The sequence below is a fragment of the Anopheles bellator genome, chromosome 1 (genome assembly GCF_943735745.2).
Source record: "Anopheles bellator chromosome 1, idAnoBellAS_SP24_06.2, whole genome shotgun sequence".
Taxonomy (NCBI): Eukaryota; Metazoa; Arthropoda; class Insecta; order Diptera; family Culicidae; genus Anopheles; species Anopheles bellator.
In genome coordinates this window covers 3,214,547-3,238,972 of record NC_071285.1, presented here as the reverse complement: position 1 = coordinate 3,238,972, position 24,426 = coordinate 3,214,547, and the positions used below count along the sequence as shown (strand labels likewise).

At 47.9% G+C, this 24,426-nt stretch overlaps 5 protein-coding genes across 5 annotated transcripts; 2 read left to right on the top strand and 3 right to left on the bottom strand.

Moving 5' to 3' along the window:
- The first annotated feature begins 608 nt into the window (after positions 1–608).
- LOC131206163 (mpv17-like protein 2) lies at positions 609–1,950 on the top strand. Its single transcript, XM_058198596.1, has 2 exons — positions 609–1,075; positions 1,144–1,950. The coding sequence occupies exons 1-2, from the start codon at positions 781–783 to the stop codon at positions 1,584–1,586; spliced, it is 738 nt and encodes a 245-aa protein (XP_058054579.1). The 5' UTR covers positions 609–780; the 3' UTR covers positions 1,587–1,950.
- Positions 1,500–4,580, bottom strand: LOC131206161 (N-acetylgalactosaminyltransferase 6-like). The gene is made up of 2 exons (XM_058198594.1): positions 4,113–4,580; positions 1,500–4,047 (listed from the first exon to the last, which is right to left on the bottom strand). The coding sequence occupies exon 2, from the start codon at positions 4,030–4,032 to the stop codon at positions 2,191–2,193; it is 1,842 nt and encodes a 613-aa protein (XP_058054577.1). The 5' UTR covers positions 4,033–4,047; positions 4,113–4,580; the 3' UTR covers positions 1,500–2,190.
- A 591-nt stretch (positions 4,581–5,171) lies between these two features.
- LOC131209154 (G2/mitotic-specific cyclin-A) lies at positions 5,172–8,335 on the bottom strand. The gene is made up of 6 exons (XM_058202189.1): positions 7,606–8,335; positions 7,276–7,511; positions 6,787–7,209; positions 6,509–6,713; positions 6,194–6,441; positions 5,172–6,091 (listed from the first exon to the last, which is right to left on the bottom strand). The coding sequence occupies exons 1-6, from the start codon at positions 7,825–7,827 to the stop codon at positions 5,914–5,916; spliced, it is 1,512 nt and encodes a 503-aa protein (XP_058058172.1). The 5' UTR covers positions 7,828–8,335; the 3' UTR covers positions 5,172–5,913.
- A 521-nt stretch (positions 8,336–8,856) lies between these two features.
- Positions 8,857–9,922, top strand: LOC131216611 (exosome complex component RRP43-like). Its single transcript, XM_058211146.1, has 4 exons — positions 8,857–8,904; positions 8,971–9,440; positions 9,510–9,630; positions 9,692–9,922. The coding sequence occupies exons 1-4, from the start codon at positions 8,885–8,887 to the stop codon at positions 9,909–9,911; spliced, it is 831 nt and encodes a 276-aa protein (XP_058067129.1). The 5' UTR covers positions 8,857–8,884; the 3' UTR covers positions 9,912–9,922.
- Positions 9,923–12,823: 2,901 nt separating this feature from the next.
- LOC131216506 (mucin-19) lies at positions 12,824–19,509 on the bottom strand. Its single transcript, XM_058211014.1, has 8 exons — positions 19,471–19,509; positions 18,755–19,395; positions 18,328–18,655; positions 17,944–18,261; positions 14,199–17,870; positions 13,860–14,133; positions 13,523–13,786; positions 12,824–13,453 (listed from the first exon to the last, which is right to left on the bottom strand). The coding sequence occupies exons 1-8, from the start codon at positions 19,507–19,509 to the stop codon at positions 12,996–12,998; spliced, it is 5,994 nt and encodes a 1,997-aa protein (XP_058066997.1). The 3' UTR covers positions 12,824–12,995.
- Positions 19,510–24,426: the final 4,917 nt, after the last annotated feature.

The following is a 24,426-nucleotide window of genomic DNA, read 5'->3' as shown; positions in this document are numbered from 1 at the left end:
CTTTGCCCGTGTACGCACGTGGCGCGTGTTCGCGCAATCTTCGAGCTGATCTTTCGCGATCAACAGACGCTGTCTGACTAACGAACAGGCGGACGAGAGTGTCGTGGTCGAACGGGTCTTTTTTGTTGCAACCCTTCTCTGTGTAGGTGCCCAACAGCGCCGCCAGAAGTTGGAGGCTGTCTCGGGAGAAAACGTCGAAGTGATCGCTCACATTCGGCCCACGGCCACCTATAGAATTCCGTTGGTGAGGCGGGCCTCCTGTCGAGGAGAATAATGTAAATGGAAAATGGAAAACGTATGTTTGGGATGTGTTTAGTATGCATTTATCTGCGGCAGTTTGTAAAAGAGGACTTCCTTGCAGTTCATATTTAATACAATTTATCCCCTGCGCTCTCCATACATACCTCCAATTCTCCAAATCCTTAAACTTCGTGGACCTCATTAAATTATTGGGCATTTTCGGTCCACATTGACTTCCGGTTCAAATTCAGCTCATGTCAATTTTTCGAAACGCTGTCAGTGCTGTCAAAATACTTTTGAGCGGAACGGTAACCTTGGCGTGAAAATCTGACAGCACGCCGTGATCAGCTGGCTTTGAGTTATGCAAACGGTGGCGTGGTTTGTTTGCATCGTCGCTGGGTGGACAACATGTTGAGTCTCTGGGGCAGCTAGTTTCAGACTACTAGACCGCGAACGTGTAGCGAAGAGTAGCACTGGATCCTCCGTTTCCGATCCCGGCAACGGTTCATCAGTAGCCGTCAGTTGTGCCTGGTCGCAGTCATGTTTTCTCGCGCAATCGTGTGTCGCGCCATCGTCAGCCCGCCTCGCCGGATCCTAGTCAATCGGCATCATCTCAATCAACTGAAATGGAAACTGGACTACTGCACCAAACCACCCGGCGAGGCACCACCTTCGGTGCGGCGGTTGTGGAAACTTCTTTTCGGGCGCTATCTGCTCGCAACCAACACGGTCACCTCCGGAGTGCTGATGCTAGTCGGGGACTTGGCAGCACAGAAGATCGAACATCGGCAAGGAAACGCGCCAACCGATTCCTCTTACGACGGGCGCCGAGTCTGTAAGTTCAGTTTCGTAACGGTGAAGGTCTTCCTATCGTCACTTTTAATGTCCCTCGACTTTCGGCAGTTAACATGACCCTGGTTGGACTGTCACAGGGCCCTTTACACCATTACCTGTACAAGTGGATGGACGTGTTACTTCCGGGGGCGTCCGTGCGAACAGTATTCAAGAAGATTGGCCTCGATCAAGTCGTCATCTCGCCCATTTTCATCATAACTTACATGTATAGCGCCGGGCTGTTGGAGGGAGCTTCCGTTGCCGCGTGCACCGACGAATTGCGCCAAAAGTACTGGACGATTTACGTGGCAGATTGGTTGGTTTGGCCCCCGACGCAGTTCATCAACTTTTATTGGCTGAGCCCCAAGTACCGAGTTCTGTACATAAACGGCATCACGATGCTTTACAATGTGTTCCTATGCTACATCAAGCATAACGACGACTTAGTCTCCTTGGTAACGGGAGATCCTGTGAAAAAAGAGAAACCAGCGACGAACCCATCACACCCGTAAGCGGCCACTTTTTCTTTCCAGTAAGTCAGTAAGCATCTGGCCCAATTTGTACTTAATACTTTCCACCGTTCCAATACGGCGGCGGACACGCGTAATATATTATTATTGCCATTTTCAGTCAATTTTTCTGAATTAAATTGCTATCCCAGTTGTTTCGCACGCCCGAACGCGGGCTGCTTGGACGAACCTAGCGACCGGGTGTCCTGAAATCTATTGTCTTCGTTTCGTTTTAGCTGACAGTTAACAGTAAAAAAAGCCTTGATTAGGATGCCTTTCAAAATTTACAACGATGGCACAACACGTTGGCTCCGGTGGCGTGTATGATAGGCAAGGCTAGGAAAAATAAAGTATTTATCTTCCGTAACTCCGTACCCCTAGGAATGCTATCGAACGTTTTCAGCTAGAGTTGAGCATAACTAATGTTGTCGTTTTTTGATAACAGTTTCACAACCTTCGAACATGATGAAATCACATCAATCTTCTTTCTGTGCGGCGTTTGTCGTCGTCGTCGTACTTCGATCGTGCCGAATTGTTCACACGATTGTGTGCCATTGATTGTACTACAATATGCTTGTGCATCCAATATCCGATTATGCTGAATGCGTCATTCAATCAGCTTCGCTCCGTACGTTTCCCACTGACCGATGGAGGTGGAATTTACGAAACCCCAGCGCCACCGCTGGTGCGGATTCGTGAGGTCGCACGCGTTCACAAACACCTCGCGCCCGACCGGATCCATGTCCAGGCAGCGATTGTTTTTGCCCTGTTTCAACATCTGGCTGTCGAGGTCGTACCGCCACAGTTGATTCCCCTGACCACCGTGGCAGTGGTACAGCAGGATTTTTGCGTTCGGCAAACTCTCCGAAACGTCCCAACACAGCTCGCCAAACTTGATGCGCAGATCCCGGTGCCAGGAGAGCTGGAAAAATTGGTTTGGCTGGGGTTGCGCTTTGTCCTCGGCGCACGAGTAAAGGCCGACGGGCTGCTTTTCACCGTGGTTCATCGTGTCCACACAGAGCGCCGGCTTGGCCACGCTCTGGATGGCTCCGTTCGCAAAGTCCGGTGGCTCGATCGGAGGATACTTTTCAACCAAATCGAACGCCACGTGCGTCATAAACCACTTGAAGGGTTTGCACTGCAGCCGCTCGCGGATGGCCAGCTGGCGGGAAATGTCACCGACATCCGTTTTTTCGTACTTCTTGCGATCGCGCATGTACAGATACTCTTTGTACTCGTCCATCCACACCTCGGCCACACGTTTGTAGTTGCGCGTCAAGAAGTCCTTTTTGCGTGGATTGCCGAACGGAGCGTAACCACGGTAAATGTGGCCCACCCGAGAGCAGGGCGCATCGTACATCTTGCCCCCACACTGCCACACCTTGAAGCTAAGCTCGTACTGCTCGCCGCCCCATATATCGAGCCCCTCGTCGTAGCCACCGAGTTCCCAGAAAAACTTGGTGCTGATGGCAAACAGGCCGCCGGCCATAACGGGGCTTTCGAACGGCTCGGTCGGGTTCTGCAGATCCTTCGGGAGCAGCGGCAGCCGTTTGTAGAAAAACTTCCAATCGAACGCACCGCGTGCCCCTTCGTCCTGTGCGCGATACTCAAACGTGTCCCAGTCGATAACGTCGATGAAGGGACAGACGCACGTCCGGTAGTCGATAGCGATCGGTTCCAGTAATGGCGGCAGCCAGTTCACGTTCGCTTCGGTGTGAGAGTCCAGGAAGATTAGCACGTCGCCGGAGGCCACCTTAGCACCGGCCAGGCGGGCGGCAATCAACCCCGATCGTTCCGGTAGGCGCACAACCTTCACCTTCGGCATATTCTCCGCAACGTAGTCATCTAGCTGGCCCTTCAGAAACTCCTTCGTACTGCAGTCGTCCACCAGAATGATCTCCACGATCAGTTCAGTGGGCGACCGAAGCAGCACACTGGATGCCGTCCGCAGCAGGGTGCTCCAATGTTCGTTGTAAAACGGCACCACCACGCTCACGGTCGGCAGCTCGCTCAGATACTTCTTCTTGCGGCAACCGCGATGCCGAATGTCTGGAAGTGAGCGGTTCAACGAGATCAAATCGCTCAACACCGCGTTGAAGCCGTTCTTCTTGAACAGCTTGTCCTTCAGCTCCGCATCTTTCTCGCCCAATCGTCCGGCCTTCCCCTGTTCACCGATGCCGGAACGCTTCCCTTCCAGGTGAATCTGCTCGTAGTCGTGCCAATCGATCTGCTTCCCGTTCACGTTCTTGGCCGGCTCGTTGAAAAACGAGCCCTGTCTCGCATGCTGCTGTTGCTGCTGCTGCGGGAGAAGTAAAGCGGGCGAGAAGAAGGCTTTCAGCGGTTCCCGTTTGCTGTCCAGGTTGAAGGTTCGCAGGAGCAGTGTCACGAACAGCAGCACAGCGCACGATACGACTGTGTACTTCACCAGGACTCGCAAATTTCGACGCATTGCGCTGCTCGGTATCTAAAAGTTAAAAGTACGGTCAGTCGCAACTACGGCCCTTCGCTGACTCCGCGATTGGAACCTACCAGATTACGCGACTATCCGGGCTGATAAATTTACCGGTCCACGGGAACTGATGAGGTGGCAAACTGAGCTGCTAACGCAAACAACGACACACTTGCGCGCCGGCCAGTAGTGCGATCGAGAACGGAGCAAGAACCGTGTATGAGGATGCGACGCGAATCACGGGCTAAAAGTCACCACGATGCAGTTGGCGTGCATTCATCCATGCATCCCGCTTTCTCGGTGCATACGCACTCCGTCCGTATTGTGGTGTGCGTGCGTAGTTTTTTGGAACTAAACACCTTTCACTTCACTGGCGCAGCCGATCGACACAAACAAAACCGAACAGGCAAGAACAAGAACTAACATAACGGAACTTTTGGGGAGGGCGCGAATGGAAAACCAGTTACCTGTTAACCACGTCAGTATCGTCTCCGTATCGCGACACAGCTGTCCGCGACTGTTTACGCTACCCACGCCTCTCTCGCAAAGGCTATGACAGCGAGCAACAAGTGGTTGGCGTAGTTGGTTCTATTTTATCGTCACCGGCCGCCGCTTCGTTTCATGCGCCCCATGCATCCCGCGCTGATAGTAATGACCGGTAGATGACCACAGCGGGCGTAATGCAATTGGTCACAATTGAATTATCAATCCTATAAACAAACCATCAGGTCACGGGCGCGGGTGGACACTCGTAACGTTGCCCGGTTCACTACCACACCACTGCTTCGGCGGCATGCGTGCGTTCTTCCACTCGCATCAATTAACCGCACAACGCGCGGAAACCAATCGGCTTCTTTTTCACGACGCCGTGACCACGCACCGATCCCACGGACCGATGACAGAGGAATTTTCCCCCACATTTGTGGTTCCATCGATTGCCCAAGATGGCGCTGCTATCGTTCTCGATATGTCAACACACAAATCGAAGTCCGTCTTTAAAATACCTATCACAAAACAAAAAGAGCCGCTTCTGGTCCATATTTCACTACTTCCTGATCGGTGTGCGTGTCCGCAGTGAACCGAAACGAAGCCTCAATCCAACAAAAGCCATATTTCCAACGCGAGCCTCGTTTGCACATTCTTCATAGATTGTTTGTTTATTTTCTTACAAAGAGTAACAAAACAGGGTAATTGTCCTATTATAAAAAGATTCCTTTCGTTTCGTCCCGCGTGTTAAATGTGTTTGTCGCTACTCACGTTTTATTGTCAATTTCCACGAAACTGTTCTGAGTAAAGCCGTTTAAAATATTTGTCAATTTCAGCCTTTGTAAAGTATGCTGTGTCCGACAATTTTACCCTTGCCGGCCGATGCCGGTTGTTGTGCGACGCAATGTTACCCTAAGAAATGCCTAATTGGCCAGTTAATCAGAACGGTTCCTTATCTTCTACGGTAAAGGTTTAAATGGTGGAAACGTGTGTTAGATCAGTCAAGGTTAGCAAAAATATAAATGATTAACCTATTTTGTTAGGAAATATCTCCTGTAAATAACGAGTTTATATAACCCCAAGTAAAGCAAATGGAGGTAGCAAATGGAGCCAGAATGTTTTTTTTGACAAGATAGACAAGTGGTAGGTATATCAAGGAGATAATAAATAAATTTTCACAAACATTGTAAAAACATGCAAAATAATACAGCTCCTTACGGTATTACAAATAAATGATTATAAAGTACCGAAACATGGCTCAAAATTCAGCTTTAGTCGTGGTACAAAGGTCCTGGGGCATACGGGACGTTGCGGGTTAGTGTAGAAACAAATTGAAGGATTGAATATTTCCGCTAACAAAACAAGCATTATTCTCGATACTGTTCTTAAAGTTTGCTAAACGAAGAGCAGATTATTGCTGTTTTGCTCCTTTCTGTTCGTTTCGTCACCGGTTGCGCTTACGAGGGGCTGGTGCTGTGGTAGTGTTACTAGGGCATTGGAAAGTGTTTCACATGTTTTATCGAAAGACTCGTTCGTAATTTTAGTGACTGGCAGCGAGGCAACATCCTTGAACCTATTGTTTGTGATAAAGGGAAATCGGACCGGTGGACGCGTTAGGTTACCTTCGTTAACAAGGTTCGACCGTTTAAGGACTAAGATGAAACATTTTACTTACTTGATGGCTTTGTACTTGTCCTGTATTGCTTGCTGTTGCATGCAGGACGCGTCCATGTGGGTTTTGTTCAAAGCCAAAATGATGTCCTTCAAAGCCGTCAGTTTGTATCCGGTATTATTTTCAAGCATCTTCGACCACATTGGAAGGTCAAGGGTGCGCCGTGCTAAGGCTAAGGCTGCAGCCGCGATTTTCGATGGTACGTACGTCAAGTAAGGATCGGCCTCAAGCATCGACAGTTCACAGAGGTACTAAAGGGAGGGAAATTATTTTCATTCTTCGTTTGGACGTTTGCCGTTAACGTTTTGCTACACTCACCATAGTCAAATATTTAACCTTGTCCGACACGTCGTTCATAACGCAGTAGACATTGGTGAATTCCAGCGAAGTGGGCACGCTTAAGTCAAACGAAAGAACCTTCAAAATCAACTGCTCCATTCGCAGTACCTGATTTTTGGTGTACGTATCGTCGGTGATGTACACAAAGTCGCTTACATCCGGAGCGTGAATTTCTTCGTATTTCCTGCGGAATAACAGAAGTATGCCAACAGTGATCGATGTTGTAGTGGAAAGCAACGATGTCGTGAATTCCTTACGCAGCGATGAACATGGCAGCCGTCCCGACCAACTGCAACTTGGCACGAACTACCGACATGAAGCTTAGAAATCGATCAATGTAAGATACGGCCAAGGCCAGCGTCTCACGGTGAAGCTTATATTCTTCGCTAACCTCTACAAGCCAATCCACCAGAATGGTACGCATGGAATGGGTAATATCGGGCTGCTTCTGCATATAGTTCGGTTTGGGACGGTTCCGTCTCTCGGCCTCCTTCAGATAGAGAAGTATGTCCTCCTGATACTCTTCCACTTCGTAGAAGCGTTCCCTATCGTTCTTCGGTATTGCAGTTTCATCGACAATGATCACGGATGACTTGTCCACCGACATAGGAGAGTAGCTATCTCCCACCGACATGGGTGTCTCCAGCAGCTCGACATGTTTGATCTCGTGCAAAGGAGCTCTAGAAAAACGCGGAAGAGATCTGTAATTTCCCATCTTTTACAACATCACACGGGTTTACGCTCACCGTTTCTCGACCAACGGTTCTTCTTTCTTGGTCGCCACATATTCAGCAGCAATGCAGTTTTCCTTTGTCTCATCGTACACCTGGAAACCTTTGAAGGTATCGCAGACGCCGGTCGATTTGGCCTTCGCTGGCAATACTGCCCTTGGCACCACGGCATTTTCGTCTCCCTTTCCCACCTTCGGCAACAGTACGGCCCCGCCAGCGCGTTGTTGGGGTTTAGCTTTAGCATTGTTGAGCTGCGCGGTGAAAAAAGTGGTTAAAATTTCAAAAGCCGCTCGCCAGACATCCTTCTGCGCAGGCGCCACACGAAAGGATTGAATTTGAACTTACCGCCACATTTGAAATATTCGTTTGCACAGTACTCAGCACGTTAAACATTGTTCGCTGCTGCTGCTGCTTCTGCTGGAGTGCCCCCGACTGCAACTGCTGATTCTTGGACGAAATCCCGGTGATGCTTTGACCTCCCAGGTTCGCCGCAGCCTTCTTGCCACCTAATGGCGCCTGGACACGGTTCTCTTTTTCGACATCCTCATGCACGCGAAACGTCGCCATGTTTGCTCGCAATCCAACTGAATGTGCGGCAAGGCAAAGGTAACTAGGATGGCTGTTAAAATGGAAGGACTTTCGACTCTCGCTTCAAAGGCTACTGACACAGAGCGTGGCGTGTGCGTTTAATCGGCACTTTTTGCCAGCAGAAAAATGTGTCTTTCAGCGTGTGCGTGTGTACACTTCTTTTACGTCGAAGGCGTGCGAATATAAGAATATGTTTCAAATCAGCTACAATCTTTTCGCCAAAGGCTTGGGAATGCCAGCTTTATCGTGCGTGTTCCTGGACTCTCGCCGAACGTTCGAAGAAATGCGTTCTAGCGTGCCGTACTGTCCCGGATCCCACCACCAGAATGAGTCCTAGTAAGCCATTTTGCCGCTTTCCGTATTCTGTTTCTTAACACGTTCACACAAATTTAAGCTTCATCAAACAGCGATGAAAACGAAATACGATTTGAGACGAAATCAAAGACAAGACGCCACCTTCAATCGGCGCGAACAGCACTGATGCGTGCGGAACGCTTGCTTTTTCAAACAGAGCCTCAACTTAAATGGAGGGAGTTTTCTCAACAGCTGCGGCAACGGTTTGAAAGCCGCTCCTGGGTCTGAGCTACATGATAGGTCCCTGCTAACGGCGTTTGACGTCACTAGAGCCGCATCGAAACACGGGAGAGTAAAAGAGACAACTACCGGTCTGTGGTAGAACACAAAAAAGACAACCGTGCTTTCGGTACAGTGTCGACTCTTCTGGTACTAAAACTCCGTTGATCGATTTTTCTACTGAACTTTGAGTGCTAGAAAATTTAAAATTATGGCCCTCGTTGATTAAAATTACTGATGTAATGACTGGTCACAGCTAAATTTTACACTTCAATAATGCATAGTACAACAGGAAACTGAGGACAGTAAGTTGGAATAATATTGGCTCTGTGTTTGGCCGTTAGGTGCGTGGTGAGTTGCTGTTAGGTGGTGAGTTAGGAATGTTTACATGCCGTTTTAGTACGATTTGACATATTTCTCAATAAACGAACACAACGTGCGGTAAAGAACTGGATTCGTGAGAATGGATGTTAAAACATTCAAGTAAGTTGGGAAACAAGGCATCATTTGTAAAGTTTTATCGTTTCATCGCAGGTATTATTCTTCCAGATTGATTCATCCGGTGAAATACTATAAAGATTATTTGGAAAAGAATGTTCGTCCAGATGGTCGCGAACTGGAGGATCTGCGACCGTTAGCCATCAGCTTCGATACAATCAAGGGTGCCGATGGCTCGTCAATCGTGAAAATTGGTAACACGACGGTCGTGTGCGGCATTAAGGCGGAGCTAAGTGCACCCAAACCCCTTGAGCCGACGCTCGGGTTTCTGGTGCCGAACGTAGAGATATCACCAATATCGTCGCCGGCTTACCGGCCAGGGCCACCGTGCGAAGAAGCGCAAGTCTACAGCCAATCCTTGGCCGACGCTATTAACCATTCTCGCTGCGTCGATCTGGAGCAACTGTGCATAACTCCGGGAAAATTGGTTTGGGTGCTTTACTGCGATCTAGTTTGCCTAGACCATGACGGTTCCGTTTTCGATGCCGCTGTTATTGCCACCGTAGCGGCTCTGCACACTGGTTCGTAGAAAGAAACGCCGGATGATGGCCACAAAGTTGGGCAAACATTAAAATTGGTTTTTGGTTTAGTTAAACTTCCCAAAATCATCTACAACAGTGACACGGAGGAGACTGAGGTGGACCTTTCAGCGTTATCCTCTTTGGATGTCCAGTGTGTTCCTGTGACGACATCTTTCGTGGTGATTTCAGAGTAATTTTACAAAAGACCGAAAGATGGCAAAGTACTTACGATAGCGTAAATACCTTTTCAGTCGAATCATCATGGATCCCACGGCTGAGGAGGAAAAGCTGGCCGACATGACACTGACCATAACTATCAGCGATGGCAAAATGAGCTTCTTGAACCAATCGGGAGGACAGCCGATGGACCACGAGGTGCTGAAGAAATGCACCAAAAGTGCCACCCGCCGAGAGCGCTCGGTTAAAAAAATGATAACAGGAATGCTGCAAAAACGAAAAGAGCAAAAATAAAAACAACATAATGACCGACCGCCAAATGTACTTTTAACCGCCGCAATGTCCCCGTGGAAGATTCGGTTAGTCATGACATCTTCACAAGGGCAAAAACTGATAATTATTTTATTTGTAGATAGCTTTCAGTTCCTTATTCCTTCGTAACAGGCATACATACACACCGGAAACTGTTGCATTCCTAGGAGGATTAGTACTGTTGGGAAGTGGCGTTGTCTAATCATGCTCTGCTTATTAAATACTCTGCTTACTGCAAGTATTTTTCTTTTTTCATATTCTACGTACAGTATTCATTGTGATCTTTTCCATATAAACTATCCTACACCATCGCATTTTTCGATCTACCATTGGTTGGTAACCTTTCAGACCACTTCTAGTATGTCCAGCAACGGGTAGAAATTCGCAGGAAACATGTTGCTAGTGCTGTACCTTCCTCGGTAGAAGTTTCAACCCAAACTATTGAATGCCAAAACCCAACATTTACTTACAACCTGCATACTTGGTGATCACCTTAGCAACTACTTTACAGCTTATCTAGGCTCCTTAGTTTATGACATTTGTATGACCGATTGGACGTCGATAACACGTAAATGTGCGTTGCAGGATAAATGCGCGAGCGATAAGCTCTTCACATGATCCTCGACACTACTAAAAGCTGAAAATTAAACTATTATTCGAACCAATGCAATTAGTGTTGGTTGCTGATGTTCAAAATGGTTCTTCAGGAGCCAGTGGCATACGGGTTGTGTATTGTATTGGGTGGTGTAAAATGAAAGCAAATATCCCTAATATTTGGAGCAGCTTTGTACGAGCACAATGAGATGTGCGAGATGGGGTTATAACGTAACTTTTTTAAACACTAATGTTGATAAAAGATGTAATCAGCACTCTAGGAAAGCGAACGGAACAGTAGAACAGCTCGTTTCATTTCTTTGCCCTATAATGGAAATAAAAGTGAGCAAATGCTTAAATAATTAAGAATTTATTTACAGAAAAATAAAGAAAATCAGCTGCTATATTTTTCAGTCGTACACCAAACTGAATTTCTACTGTACAGGGGTGTATTCACTCAAGAAGTAACGAAAACTACGCAAAAATTTCATAGCAACCAAAAGATTCTCCTATCAACGGGGCCAATAAATTCCAGTTTGGAGAGCCTGTTGCGTCAAATGAACGTTTCCTACACTCGCACCCTTCACGGATATATTCATTTCTACCAGAACCAATTTGTCGTTTTGCTGTTAGTATGCAAATAACACTTTAAACTTTGTTTGTCGTATGGAAAAAGTAGCAGTTTTAAACCATCAAAGGTATTTCGTTCTGTCTTTTGCCGCTCCACGCATGCGGTAGATCCGTTCCTTCTTATCTGTCCATTTTTTCTAGCTCTGTTAATCGACGAAGCCCAACGTTATCACTAACTAAAATTTGAAGAAATTTAACACTGCTCACCACACTTCTAACTAACGGCTATCGCTCGAAACGTTCAAAGAGTCGCCAAAGGTTGCCACCAGAATGCTTCGTGTTTTTTCGTATCGTTCACAAATTACAAATTTAAATATATTGGGATTCTGCATTCCTTTTACTCGCCCGCCCGCTACACTGATGTTAAGTCTTCAAATCTAACCATAAGCACTAGATTTCGTTACACGTTAATATCAACATCTATAGCCCACTGTTTTGCCCTGTTTGTTTAACCGAAGTTCTCAACTCAAACGAAAACTATAATGGCATTTACACTTTGTCCACTTCATGAAACGTTTGCGTGTACGCTGTTTAATTCTCAATTCGTATCATTATGTAGCCATTTTTTCTCGATGCTTATATGTAGAAGAGTTGTTTGCCTTCGCCATGTTGGTTTGTATCATTTCCACTGCTGGGACTAGTTTGGGCCAAGACTACACACTTTTCGGGCCAGTTGCAGTGCGGGAAGTGTGGATGTCGTGTGGTAAAATCTGGTTCCTATTTAGAGCCATCCATTTCAACATAATGGCAGCAGTGTGCTGACCCGGTGATGTTCCGTAGTTCTATAGTGTATTACCGCGTTTAAATATTGCTGATAGCCTATGTTTCCCATATTTTCAGCTACTTCAGGATTTAAAACAATTTTGTGTTATCACTAGCGAGCAGGTTTGAACCGAAACGAGAACCAAAGATACCAATACCTTGCTCGATTTCTTACGCACAAAGAGTTTAGCCCCGTTTTCTAGCTGACCGGCAGAAATCTAACTTATTTTGAGTACGACAGTTGGGACTTTGACAAGTAGAATGCACGAAATATAAATTAAATTAGACTCGGTGGCGTTGCACAAACAAATATCCAATGTGCCATGTATCAATCACGATTTGTTTCACATTAGAACAACAAATTAAAAATCGATACCTATGTTCCGCAACAAATCGTTCCCGGGTGATTGTCGGACAAGCTGGTAGGGAAGGTACGAAAATTAACCATTAACCAAGACATCGAATATTTGGCAAAAGGCTTTTACTGTACGCAAACGGAATCATTCTTACATTGTACACCTTTGACCGCAGAGTCAAATCTTAAAAAAATAATGCTTTAAAAGGATAAACACGTGCGACACTTGCGTGGCTACACGTGTTCGGCCAACAGCCACCACGCCGATAGAGTGTTACCTACTTGTGGCCGGATTGAAGAATGGATGGCTTGGTTGAGAAATCAGACCAACGGAAGATACACTGCCAAAGTATGCACCGGACAGAAACTCTCAGCATTTCATTGTATCAGCACCGTGCCATAGAACCTATCAGCTCAACAGTTAGCGTTAGGGAGATATTATCGCATCCTCTCCCACATTAACGACTTCTGCAGGCAACCATTTTTGCCAATGAGACCTCAGTGCACTCGTGTTATTCATTGGTTTCTGCTTTTGTTCAGTGACCCATCTCTTAGACAACGCCATTAGAAGAGAACCCGTCGCAATAACCTATCAACGCCTGATGATAGCGATAAAACGACAATTATGTTAGAGGCCTAGTCCTATAGTACTTAACACTAACAGCTCTTTTATGATTTGAAGAGCGCTTGCCAGACAGCTTCTCTTCCTCCAACAAGTTGAGCATTTACTTATTCATGTCGGCCGCAGATCGTCGCCTGTGTTTGCCTGCAGCAGCCGCCAGGGCACTAATGCTTTGGTGCGTTTGCTGCGTTTGGGTAGTAACCGGCCCTACCGTAGCCGGGCTCGACAGAGAGAGTGGCGTCATCACGCTGTTGTTGATGATACTTATCTGTTGCGTAGACTGCGGTTGTTGCGGAGCCCCCTGTTGCAGTATTTGTTGCGACTGTTGCGAAGTAGGTTGCTGAATGTGAATTTGAGCAGTGTTTGTGCCGACTGTTGGTTGGTTGTTGGTAAGAATTTGCTGCGTTTGCTGTTGCAGCTGAGGATGGTGCTGCTGTTGCTGCTGCGCTTGCTGTTGCTGAAGCTTCAGGTGCAGTTGTTTCGTGGTCATGACAAGTTGATTCGAAGTGGCATTTGCAGTCACATTTAAAGCATTGCTCATCTGGCCAACGTGGTGAGAAGCTTTGAGAGCGATAGAGCGATGGATTCAGTCATGCTGTTCACAGGGTTTCATCGGCTTCCTCAACTTACCGGAAATAGGTGTTGCAATCTTTACTGTGGATCCCCCGCCTGCTACCATTTGCCGGTGTTGAGCTACGCGAGCTGCAAGCTGTTTGGTCATGATGGGCGTTGTCCCTGCACCACTTCCCACTGGCAGCTGACCAGTGCGTGGCCGTTGACTTATGTTCAGCAGTTGTATCTGTTGCCCCGCCTGCCCCGCGTTAACCGTGAGTGGTGTGCCGGTTCTCATGCTCTGCTGGCCCAGTCCTTTCATCCCGGATGTCACGATTTGTGCTGAAAGTAGAAAGGCATTGTCAATCATTCTGGTACTCCCATTACTACGCGTTGAACGGATTGACCATCATACCAATAGGAAGAGAGAGCAAACTAGAGCCACTTGTTTGGGGATTGGTCAAAACGACCGTTTGCGTCGTTTGCGAGTTGCCAGTCAGTATGCTATTGCCGCCGCCTGCATTGATGGTGTGCACTGCCTGTGTAGTGTTGGTTACTGGAACTGATACAAGTAAACTGGTCGTTTGACCCGAACTACTGGTACCACTATTGTTGAGCACACCTGCCGCCGTCCCGGATGGAGTGGAAAGAGACAGCGAAATGGGCTGAGCAAGTCCAGGGATTTGTACCTAAGCCGGAAGAAAAAGTAGTTGATGACCTTGGTTTCGCACAACGAAATAGAGGAAGTTCTTACCTGCACATTTTGCAATCCAGGAATTGACGCCATTGCACCGTGAAGACTGGCAAAGTTTAAGCCTTGCAGATTAACGGTAGTAGGCTGTTGCTGCTGAGCCGTAGAAACTTGCGTTTGACTTTGAGGCTGCTGCGATTGCGGAAGGATGGTAACCTGCGGCGGAGGACTAGAAAGCGGCGATATCGAGCTGGCGGGTGATTGTATTTGCAAATGGGTCTGAGGCTGCTGTTGCTGCTGCTGAGGTGCTTTCGACGATGGTATTGTAAACTGCAGTCCGGGGCTCGCGGTCAGGTTACTACTATTGGTTAGGTTTATGCTACTAGATGAAGTCAGTCTTTCGATTAATGCTGAGTTAGTGTTATTACTATTGCTGCCACCGACTCCCGCACTGCCGCCACCGGTGCTACTGCTGCTCAGGTTGTTGGTTGATGCGTTCAAACCAACCACCGTCGTTGTTCCATCGCTGCCGAGCGCAATCGATGGAGCTGTTGCAGCCGCAGACGATGCGGAGTTGTTGGCAAGCAGTGCACTTAAGCCGGACATGTTGTTGAAGATAATGCTACTACCACCGGTATTGCTGTTCAGTGCAACTCCGCCACTGTTGTTGTTGCTGGTCAGAGAAGTGGAAGATGTGTTCGAATGATCACTGCCTGGCGAAGCAATGCTTTGAATCTGCAGCTGGTCTGTTACTAAGGTACGGCTATTAACGCTCCCAACTGAAGTTTGGACATTTGTGGAAGGTGCAGCAGTCAACCCCTGAATCTGCAGCTGAATCCCATCGCCAGGCGTTGCAACACCACCCGGGGTGTTCACGCGGCGGATCGTACCACCTAATGCGCCGGCAACGACGGCCGCCATGGACGAGGTGGTTCCACTCGCTGGGTTTATATTGAGCACACGTTGATTCGTACTGTTGATGATCAGTTTGTTTCCCGTCGATGTGCCAGAAGTGGTAAAGGTCGCGGTGTTCCCGTTGTTCCCTCCCACAGTTGTTGTCCCCGAAGAAGCCGCAACAACATTAAAGCTTTGTGGCAAATTCGAGGTGGTAAGTATAGCCGGCGGTGATGCTAGTTGTGTGGCTAGCGCTGACATGGTCACGCGAATATTTCCTGCTTGCAACGGTTGCTGTGATTGCTGATGATGTGGCTGCTGCGATTGTTGCTGAGATGCTACCGTTTGGGAAACGGTGGCACCTGACCCTAGATCGTTTGCTTGGATGTTGATCAGCTGCGTTTGATTGTTGGAACCAGTCGGAGCACTGCTCACCGTGATCAGGTTGGCGTGATTGATAATTCGATTCTGACCGGTTTGTGCCTGCTGTATACTAATTTTGCGTGCTCCCACACTGTTGAAGAGAGCGGCGGCCGCATTCCCACTTATAGTTGTTGTACCACCAGCGCCGCTTTGGTGGTGAACCGTATGTTGCTGCTGATGGTGTTGTAAGTCAGCGACCGTTTTGCCGGCCGGCAACGTAAGGCTACTGCTCAAGACGGGAGAGTTGGTCATTGCTGCGGGAGCACTGTTCAGGAGACTAAGTATAGCCGCATTACTATTGGACTTTACATTCGACTGCTGCTGCTGCTGCTGCTGCTGCTGCTGCTGTTGTTGTTGCTGCTGTTGCTGCTGCTGCTGCTGGCGGTTTGTAAATTGGTTTGCCGAATTCATAATGCTAATAGCAATGGCTTTAATTTCGGGATTGCTTGTATGAATTTGGTTGGCCTGCTGCTGCTGTTGATGCGACTGTAGTTGAAGCGTTTGCTGGCCTTGTTGGGGTTGCTGAGATTGCTGGGAAGCCGCAGTTTGCTGTTGCTGAATTTGCACCTGAGTGGAAGGGTTTTGCTGTGCCAAGGTCGAAATGAGATTTCCCGCAGTGTCTCTGGTCACCTTCGCATTATCCAGCCTGACCAGCAGGGGAACGGTATTTCCGAGTGTTCGAGCACCAGCCTGGTTGATGATAGTGGCTGTCTGCGCTCCGGAGGCAAACGTAAACCCTTGCGAACCACTCGAATTGCCCACCGTGTTTCCGGCTCCAGCATTGCTAGCAACTAGTTGTTGGTGTCCCGCCGCATTGGTGGTCATCGTAAGGTTCGATATCTGCCCGGAAGGCTGGACGAGCAGGAGTGATCCATTGCTCAGACTCAGTGTATGCTGAGGTTGTTGAGTTGTTTGACCGTGCTGCGTAGGCTGCGACTGCAAAGTAATTGTCGTTCCTTGGGGAGTTGAAGCGGAAGCCCCAGTGCTCGTACTGATTACGGAACCAACACTGGCCCCGTCACTGCTGGTGGTGAACAGTTGCTGTTGCCCAGACGCAACTAAGGGTTGCTGTTGAATATGAATCTGCGCATGTGGTTGCTGTTGTGCGTTTTGAAGCTGTGACGGCGTTTGCGACTGCGTTGCAACGGCCGCAGACGGACCAATGCTGATAATGTTGGTACCCGAGGCAGCCGCGGTAAGTATTTGCTGGTGGGCCAACGATGGGTGCGACGTTGAAGACAGTTGCTGCGTCTGTTGCTGCGACTGGTTGCCGGGCAGTGTGCTCGGATTCGTTGCGTTCAGCGTAATGTTCGCACTGGCACCTGTGGCCGAGGCTATCTGAGTGGCCAGTGCAGGGTTAGTTGCTTGCAAACGCGTCAATAGCGCTTGCGTTGAATGGGATTGTAGTCGTTGCTGGATCTGCGAGATTTGTTGCTGCACCATAGATTGTTGCTGCTGCTGCTGTAACTGTTGTTGATGGTGATTTGAAGGTTGTTGTTGCAGCACCTGTTGAGGTTGCTGCTGATGTTGATGATGCGGTTGTTGATGCTGCTGGTGCTGCTGCTGCTGCTGTTGCAGTTGTTGGTGCTGCTGCTGAACGTTTTGCTCTCGCATCCCGGCCGTATGAAGAACCTTAGGAATCTGCCCTGGCACTAAATGTGTTATCTTGACAGATTTTCGACCCTCCTCGGTGAATATTTCTGTAAACTGCTGTATGTAGCGATGCGCATGGGCGCGAGTGCCGAGCGAAAATTGGCAAGACTCTCCATTGCGTTCGTTCTCCCGGTAGTCTCGATCGACGTACAGTTCACCGAGGTATTCTGAGTTCGACGGTCGTTGAAAGATCGATAGCTTAATGTGGTACACGCGCGTATCACCCCGATTTACGACTCTGTCCGTCTCGAGAATGTATTCTTCCATCAGTTGCGGGATGCATTCTCGGGTTTCCTTCGGTGCCTCGTATTTGCGGGCGACCTTTTCCACATTTACATCCACGGGCGTGGCGAGCTCCGGCAGTTCCAGGCTGGGTATGTTCACTGCCGGAACGACATCCGATGGTTTCTTCGGCATGGTGAAGCTAACGACACCCCGGCGAGCATTCTGCTGACGCGGTGGCCGGGCCCTGTATTTGGTTATGAAGTCGCTCAACTCTAGCCCAAAGTTGTGCGTGAACTGATCGGTTTTCCGCTTTCGGTTGACGGCGACTTGCGAAAACTTCTTCGCCTGACGTCGTATCGGCGCCGTATTAAGCAACTGTCTTCGGTGCTGCTGGTTGATCGCCATTGTCCCGACTGCCGGGTTCGGATCGAGGCACAGGGGTTCAGCTGTCGCCAGCACTAACTGGCTTTCAAGAGCCAGTTTGTCCTCCGCACTCCAGTCACCATCCGAAGTCAAAAGATTTATGTCGGCCAGCAGCGTCTAAGACCAAGGAAACAGTGCACAGGTACGCGATAAAATATCCGAATTGTGGCCGACAGCCGCCAACACTTACCTGATTGGTGGGCTTCAGCAACACATGAAAAGTATCACAGGTATGTATAGGAAACCATGGCCGATAATCGCGCACCTCGGCAATCACGCAACCACAATAGAAAAGACCTGGGCACTTGTTCGCTAGTATGTCCACTAACAACAAGGGAAGCTCTTCGCGGTCGATGCAATCCAAGAGTTCTTCCTCTTCATATGGCCATCGCATAGTTTCCTGCAGGTGTTCGCTGCTTGTATCACTCGACGACGCACTGTCCGACACCAGCTGTGGAACTACCCCGGTGCCCACTATCGACGTAACCATGGCGCCGCTCTTCGATAGCTAAAAAGCAAAAAAATCCAGGTCAGTGCAATTGGCAGTGAACGTTTTCTTTGGTGAATTGCATACATTACGACTACCGTCATCTCGCGGCCCTAATCTGAAAGCGAGCGAGTACCCTTTGTTTCCCGGATACAGGTTAACAATCAGCGTGTTGAGGTGCTCCCGTAGTATGAGCTTTTCGAGCAGGAAAGACGTATTCTTCAAGCTCAGTCTATCGACTTCGGCACTGTCCTCGGCCAGCAGCTCCAGATACAATTCTCTAAGTTTGTCATGTATGTTAAATTTCGCACTACCGATACAGCTGGTCACCCCCGTATAACCAACGCTTGGTAACCTTTGTGCCGGGGCTGCACCGGAACCGGAGCCACTGTTGCTCCCAGTGGTACCACTATTGCTATAGTTACTACCGCCAACAGTGCCGCCACTATACCCGCTGCCGCTTCCATCGACACTGCTATTGCCTCCACCCGTGACATCTGTTGCACTTCCATGCTGGTGATGAGGTCTGTGCTGATAATGATATTGCTGCTGTTCCTGGTGCGTCAAATGAAGATTCGCTCTCGTGGAAGACAGTGGCGCAGATGTCGTCGAAAGTTGCAGTAAGAACGACGATGAGGATGCCGGCGACGACGACGACGACAACGATGTTGTGGGAGAGCCAGAGAGTTTCGATTTTTTGGATGGCGTTCCACTTCCGAAGCCAGATGACTCGCTAGCCACCCGTTTCTCTGTGTGATGAACGTTGTAGTGGCTATGATGATTGACTATTTGGGCCTGCTTCGGGCTGCTGCCGATCTGTTTGAGTAGCAATTGAGTGGTGCCGGATGCGGGTGTGGTCGTCGTCGTCGTCGCCGCCGCCAATGTTGATCGCTCTGTCGGAGAGGACGAAGGTGATGGAGATGCCAGTAACGACGCTGGTGGAGAAGTGGAATGGCCAGCAGTTAGCGACGCAAACGTTGGCGATGGTGAAGCATTTGAACTATCCCCAGGTGATGCTGATGTGTTGAATAGCGGGGTGCTGTCGTTTAGTATTGGGCTTGGCAGACTGGGATACTGTGGTGGCGGATCGATTAACAGAGAAGATTGCCGCGATGGAGATTTCCTCAGCTTACGATAAGCATCATTTAGCATAAACTATAACATAAGAAAAAAGACAGAACATTTTGACACAATCTAAGAAGAAATCTATTTTGGGGGGACAATACTTACATCGGCTTCTTGGCATGATGCTGTTTCCAAGCTTTGCATTGTGCTCTTTGCCACCGCAGGTCTGTTGCGTCTGCTGATTCATCCAACCAAGGAACGGACCGAGGAAATCGCAGTCTTGGAAACAAATTGATTGAACTACGAGAGAATCGGCCTCTTGCTACATCGAATGGCCAGCTTGGGTATCCTGTCAAACGAGACAAGGGAGTGATACATCAAATTAACACGTTCTATTTTGTGCGGGGCACTCTTTTTTCCTGTTGGACCATCACTTTTCTATTGCCTCTTGTTCCTTTAACATCTGCCCTGCACTGTGCACTGAGATCTAGCTTTGAATTGAACAAACTGCGAACCCCGTAGGTGTCCACCCTTTCGATCTTCATTCTGCCGGCAGTAGGCCGTAAACTACGACTGCCATACAAATGCATGCGCAGAACTCCACGATTCAGAGAGACGATTTAGATCTTCAAATTTGTCCTCGACTGCGGGTTAGCTGCGTAGTTATTATCGTCGTTTAACCGACTAGGGTTATTCTGGCACCAAGGATCAGGCCTATGGACGGGTACACAATCATTTTCCACACAAACAGTTCAGCGAAAGAATCTTCTTTCGCGAAAGCCGCCCTGCCTGCGTTTGACAGCCGTGAAAGGAAAACAGTATGAGATTCAATTGTTGATAAAAATCGACAATAGAGACGATTTCTTCGACTTTTCTTCTGTTATCGCGATTACAACTTACGACACCGCCACCCCGAATGGGATTTGTAAACTACTCTTAGCGATTGCTAGTGGTACGTGGGGATGGTTTCGGTTCGGCTCCAGAACCAGGTTGCTAGCGAAATTGTAACGATTATCGGGCATCTGGACGTGGTTTGCATCTTTTCTATGTGTTTACCAGATTCACGGCGTATTTGGTGGTTCGCACAGAAACGGTTTCACTGTTCAGCTGCAGCGTGCAAAAGGACAACAGCAACAACTATGTCGCAGGAATCCTTGGTCCGATTTTTTCCAGCACGCTACCTTATCACTGATTTTCTTCGACGGAGAGGCCTTCTGTGTTCGCGATGGAAAACTGTGTTACGAACGCGGCGCGAAACAATGATCGAAGTTGTTTTTTCACAAGATATCCATTTTTTCTTCGCTTCGCCTTTCTCGAACAGCTCTTCTTGAAACTGATGGTTTGCTGCTTTTTCGACAGATCTCTAGTTTCCCTCTCGCTCTCTCACACGTCGCGTGAACCAGCAGTCTGGGCTCTTTTCCCGCCCGGACTCCAGCTATCTTTCTCTCTTGCTCGCATGTAATACGAGTTTGACAGTTCCACTGACAGATCGAGTGAGTGTGTGCGTGCCGCAAATGTCAGACCAGATGTTTACATCGAAAGGTTCAGGCTGTAACTCTGTGCATTTGTTCGCTCATAAGTAAAATTAATATCTATTGTAGTTTTATTTTTGATTATTTTTTCTTCCAGTTTACGCGAAAATCTAGATCCAGATCTACTATCTAAAATCTAAATCGTTCGTCTAATCTAGAAAAAAATTCTCTCTTACGGACAAAGTTCATTATTTTCTCGCCAGGTGGCTCTTTTCACAGTAAAGCCTTTTCGAAAACTAAAGTTGAAAAATGACGATGAAATATTTCAACGAAAGATTTTAGCAAGAAAAGTTTGAAAATCGTAGTAGCTCAGTATTAGTAACAGTTTAACAAACAAGAAGTGAGTGTTTTGGGAAAATGTATCATATTTTGAACGTTTTTCTACCGCCTTCAGCTGCTTTGGGTGCGTAATGTGTAAGTAACCAAATATGTATCTATTATGTTCACAAAATGCCATCATTAGATGTTTCCTGCTCTGGTGCAACGGTTCCACTTTTCATTTGTTTCGGAGGTTGGAGACCAAAGTCCTGTTGATCGGCCTGTTTGAACCGCTGACTCAGTCTCTGGAATCCAGATCATCTCCTCGGCGCGCGGTTGGCCGTCTGGTAGATTCGCATAACTTCGCATTATTAATTGCACACATAACACCGAAGCGACACACGAAGTTGGGCCGCCGAAGGCATCCAACTTTGCGAATCATGCCAAAGTTGTAAATTTATTAGCAAGCGCAAAGCCGCAAACGCGTAAGAGTTACGGTGGCGGATTTGTGATATCTGTCCGGCATTCCAGCTCATGTAGCACCAACCACGAAACCACGGCGAAGACAAAGTTCGCCAGTCCTAAGTGCCTCCTTTTGATGTTCCCATTTGCATCACAATACGAAACCTTGGACCACGGCCTGTAAGATTGGTTGGTGGTTTAGTGGCAGGATATGTGTAGTAAAGGGTAGTTAGCGTGAAAATGCCCTGAGCCCAAAGTAATATGATCTGGCGGAACAGTTAACGCCCAAACGCCCGGGAGTGCGTGGCGCGTCTCGCTTATTGTTTATTGTGCCGCTGGTCGATGGTGAGGGGAAGATGAAAGGTTCAACTATTTACGAGATTGTTACACCGATGTACTTCGTCCCGAGCGGTTGTCGATAAGGACTCTTGTTCCGCGGTTTCGCAGGCACGGCCTCGTCATCGATGTCTGATGTTTCAAAGGCTTCGCGAGGGCGGCTATATGAGGTCTGCAACTGTACACCACACGGTGGCTGATGAGAGCAATAATACAGGAACCAGAACCCAGAGTACACTAGCACACAAAATGGAAGACTATTGTTTTCGGTAACATCGTTTGGTTGTATCTGCTATCGCTAGAACATAGATGTGAACCTAAATTATTAAAATAGTTAAAAATTCAAATTTATGATTTTATGACAACGTAGAGCATATTTTGTGTGCCCGACTGTAAAGGCTCAGCGCCGTGCATCATGGGCGCTGTGAGAGTAAAAAGAAAACAGCTACCAGCAAAACCGGTAGCGCTCCGGAACAACGCCGGTACAAGTCCGGTGGCGATTTAAACGCGAGGACCACAATTTATCGGCCATACCGAGGGTGGGAGGATGTTCCACTGTTTTTGCTTTCCAGTGGTCGGTTGCATCCAATTTGCTCCTGAAGGGCGCTTTAAAGGGCCCCAGGTTCACCGAGACGGCTTAACCAATTCTACGCACATTTACTCACTGAAGTCGTCAGCACTTTGGTGCTAATTTGTTCTACATTGAAAGGATCTTTTTGGTGTTTGTTTGAGTTTATCAGTTTCGATCAATTTTTATTTCTTTTTTCCGAACTAAAGGCAGAGTATCCTTATCTCCCGCTCGGAAAGCCTCTTATCAAGCGGGCGTAAACTTTAAAACTACATTCTGTCCATTTCAAGCTTTCCGAGGGGAAAAAAATATCAAACCTAGAAGAGGTAAATCGCTCAAAATCCCTCTTCACGAAAGTTATCCCAACCCCTTGCAACGATTCTTGAACCTTGGCCCTCGTCGGTCGGTGTGTCGCTTTAAAGGACACGTCACATCCGGAACTCCCCGGGAAAGCTTTCGTGTCTTTTGAGCACCAGTTCCGGGTGCCTAACTTTTCTCATTTGCAATAAATCATTTGGCTACTTGCTGAACAAGGCCAGTTTTGGCCGGGACCGGTTGGATTCTTTCAAGGACCGCTGGAAATACGTAACCTGTTGGCTGGGACGTAGTGCGTGCGATTGGCCAATGGCCAGCCACGATGTGCTAACCGTTTTTTTTTGTTTTGCTCTGCCTGTTGGCTAAAGGGTTGACATGTTTTTTTACCATCCCGGCGATGCATTCCGTTATCCCAACTAGGCCTGCTAGTGATGGACGACGTTCGGAAGAGGCTCGGCATTTGACGCCCCTCGGCGTTTAAGGCCATCTCCGACGAGTGACTATTATTTATGGCCCTAGAGGCGATCAGTAAAAATGGGATCGAAGACTAGCCAAGTAACGGGTGAGTAACCCTTTGAAGGGGTTACGATGCGTTACGTGACGCCCGTAGAATGGGGAATTTGTACGGGATTTGGGAATTACTTTTTATACCTTTTTTTACTGAATTTAATTACAATACCCAGTTTAGTAGCGCAAGGTCACGCAACAATTTTAGTTCATTACTAAAGTTGATAAACTGTATTTTGTAGTAATTTTCTATAATAATTCCCGACAAAACGTACAATCATTGTCAAACTGAATTTTCATTTTTTCATATCAAAGAAGGATCCGTTCCCTTTCTAATGATCTATTTTAGGAAAATATAACTAAAATCCTCACTTTTTCAAGTTGGTTTATGACCACCTTTTTCGCATAGTGCACCGGTGGAGCATTTCCGGAGAGTTTCCCGGAGAGTTTCCCGGAGAGTTTCCCAGAGTTTTCCGGAGAGCCGATCCACCGTTCGTGAGCATACTCTCTGGCGTGTTTTTATGCTGCCGGAAACTTAACGAACGCGAACCCGAACGAACGGGTTCTCGTTTCGCGAGGCCAACATCAAGGATTTGTGGCAAGCGAAGAAGGTTTGGCCGAACATTCCACCGTAGCGCGTGGCCGGCGTTTTCGGCGTTCGAGGACCCGCTTCAATCCATCTTCCAATCCAGGATATAAGACTTTGAAACCTGTACAAACATTGTGTCCCTTTTTGATGGAGATCAACTGCGGAATGGAACAGCGCCTTAGGGGTCGAATTGAAGATTGTTACCGCACGTCTAGATTGGATGGAATGGTTATAGACCATTTGGTTCCGGCCATCTGAACTCTTTCTTAACTCTTAAACATACGTTTGGCTTAAAGATAGACGAGTAGACAGATATGCCAAATATTAGAGCAGAGAAGTCCAATTTGTATTAAGGTGTCTATTTTACACAAACCAATTTGAACTCACTTCAGTAAGTCTTCTTACTTCGAATGAGTCTTGGAATTTGGTATGGTATCAAGGGGACCTACGGGAGACGGATAACATCTGACCACCGTAAATGCGAGCAGAAGCACGTTCCAGTTCACGATATCACGTCGACGACGGTGGCAACTGGCGAGACAGTGACAATGTCC

Coding starts and splice junctions, on each gene's coding strand:
- LOC131206163 (XM_058198596.1), top strand. CDS start 781: ATGTTTTCTCGCGCAATCGTGTGTCGCGCCATCGTCAGCCCGCCTCGC. Junction 1,076..1,143: donor TTACGACGGGCGCCGAGTCT/GTAAGTTCAGTT, acceptor GACTTTCGGCAG/TTAACATGACCCTGGTTGGA.
- LOC131206161 (XM_058198594.1), bottom strand. CDS start 4,032: ATGCGTCGAAATTTGCGAGTCCTGGTGAAGTACACAGTCGTATCGTGC.
- LOC131209154 (XM_058202189.1), bottom strand. CDS start 7,827: ATGGCGACGTTTCGCGTGCATGAGGATGTCGAAAAAGAGAACCGTGTC. Junction 6,714..6,786: donor GCTGCCATGTTCATCGCTGC/GTAAGGAATTCA, acceptor GTTATTCCGCAG/GAAATACGAAGAAATTCACG. Junction 6,092..6,193: donor GACAAGTACAAAGCCATCAA/GTAAGTAAAATG, acceptor CACAAACAATAG/GTTCAAGGATGTTGCCTCGC.
- LOC131216611 (XM_058211146.1), top strand. CDS start 8,885: ATGGATGTTAAAACATTCAA. Junction 8,905..8,970: donor ATGGATGTTAAAACATTCAA/GTAAGTTGGGAA, acceptor TTATTCTTCCAG/ATTGATTCATCCGGTGAAAT. Junction 9,631..9,691: donor TCTTTCGTGGTGATTTCAGA/GTAATTTTACAA, acceptor ATACCTTTTCAG/TCGAATCATCATGGATCCCA.
- LOC131216506 (XM_058211014.1), bottom strand. CDS start 19,509: ATGCAAAGCTTGGAAACAGCATCATGCCAAGAAGCCGAT. Junction 17,871..17,943: donor TGCTGAAGCCCACCAATCAG/GTAAGTGTTGGC, acceptor CCTTGGTCTTAG/ACGCTGCTGGCCGACATAAA. Junction 13,454..13,522: donor GATTGCAACACCTATTTCCG/GTAAGTTGAGGA, acceptor TCGCTCTCAAAG/CTTCTCACCACGTTGGCCAG.